At 42.7% G+C, this 1,498-nt stretch overlaps 1 protein-coding gene across 1 annotated transcript in view; it reads left to right on the forward strand.

Annotated features, from left to right (window-relative positions):
- LOC101846610 (KICSTOR complex protein SZT2) overlaps positions 1-451 on the forward strand; it is a gene marked incomplete at both ends in the record, with an annotated part of 59,002 nt that extends 58,551 nt beyond the window's left edge. Inside the window, 1 exon segment of the mRNA XM_035972702.1 lies at positions 271-451. Within this exon segment, the coding sequence (XP_035828595.1) occupies positions 271-451 (181 nt within the window).
- Between the last annotated feature and the right edge of the window lie 1,047 nt (positions 452-1,498).

Genomic DNA, 1,498 nt, shown 5'->3' on the forward strand with positions numbered 1-1,498 from the left:
CTCCCCCCTCCACCACTCACATAAACTCCTCCCCCCTCCACCACTCACATAAACTCCTCCCCTCCTCTGACATAAACTCCTCCCCTCCTCTGACATAAACTCCTCCCCTCCTCTGACATAAACTCCTCCCCTCCCCCACTCACATAAACTCCTCCCCTCCACCTCTCGCATAAACTCCTCCCCTCCACCACTCACATAAACTCCTCCCCTCCACCTCTCACATAAACTCCTCCCCTCCACCTCTCACATAAACTCCTCCCCCTCCACCAGGTCCAGTCACGGCTCTGGGGCCTCTGCCGATGGCACCGACAGCCGCAAGTCGACCATCAACCTGCAGAAGACGCTGACAGGAGGCATCATCGTCATGGAGCTCAGCTTCCACCAGGAGTTCTTCTGTGTCAAGATGTTTGCAGTGGACTGCTCACAGCTCCGGGTCATCGTCAACAAACAGGTAACTCTTGCCTCTGACCCTCGTGTTGTCAGTTGGTGAATGCTGCTGCAGAGACAGGTTTTTTTTTTTTTTGTTCTCGGGTTGTTTTTTTGTTTCATGTTGTTTTTGGGTTGTTTTTTTTATTTTAAAAACGTCTGTTTTTGATAAAAGTAGTACATATTTCAAGCAATGGTGGCATACTTAATTCAGCAAACAAGATTGCTCATCAGGTTTGTCTATTTCATCTTGAAGTCAGTACATGGGTGCTGGAACAGAAACAGCTTTTTTGGTTTAAAAACAGTAGACTAGACTCGCAGTTCTTTTTTCTTTTGCTTTATATATAGAAGTGGTGTGTATTTTGAGAAATGGCATGAATATTTCTGGAAACAAAATTGATTATCAAGTTTACCTACTGCATCTTCAAATATCAGCGTTCTAAGAGGTCTAGATGCTTTATATATAGACAATATAGAGACCTCTTGGTGATATACTGGACTAAGATGTGGATGACCCTGGTTTGAATTCTGGTGGTTGTTTGGGAAGCTTCAAGTCCTTCCAGCCACTTGGTTTGGTTCTCTCAGAGGTGGACATCAGGTCAGAGTATAGTGTGATCATTTTTATTTTTATCTGTACCTATTTGACAAAAGGGTTTTTATCATGAGACATACTGTCCTTTTATTGTATTATTAACTTTATAAGCCCTGAGTTTTTTCTACCGTTTCCCAGAGTTTTTTTCTAGTGACCTAAACCTAGTGCACTGTGTCTCATTATAACCCCAAAAGCTAACCTCCAACTTCTAAATAACTGAAACAAAGGCTTATAGTCATTACTAAAAAACTTGGTGTGGGAATAGTTTAAAAAACCCAGCAAAAACTAGCACTCAATAAAAGGAAACAGTTGTCACTAGCACTGGACGCTCCCAGCGCGCGATGGGGAACACGGTTATTACCGCCCAACGCTCCCAGTGTCCGATGGGGTTCAAAGAGTTAAAGCTTTCCAACTCACTCATTTGAGTCACTCAGCCTTATTCATCTCATCTCATCTTTTTTTTTTTTTAATTTTTTTTTT

Source organism: Aplysia californica, unplaced genomic scaffold (genome assembly GCF_000002075.1).
Source record: "Aplysia californica isolate F4 #8 unplaced genomic scaffold, AplCal3.0 scaffold00803, whole genome shotgun sequence".
NCBI classification, from domain to species: domain Eukaryota; kingdom Metazoa; phylum Mollusca; class Gastropoda; order Aplysiida; family Aplysiidae; genus Aplysia; species Aplysia californica.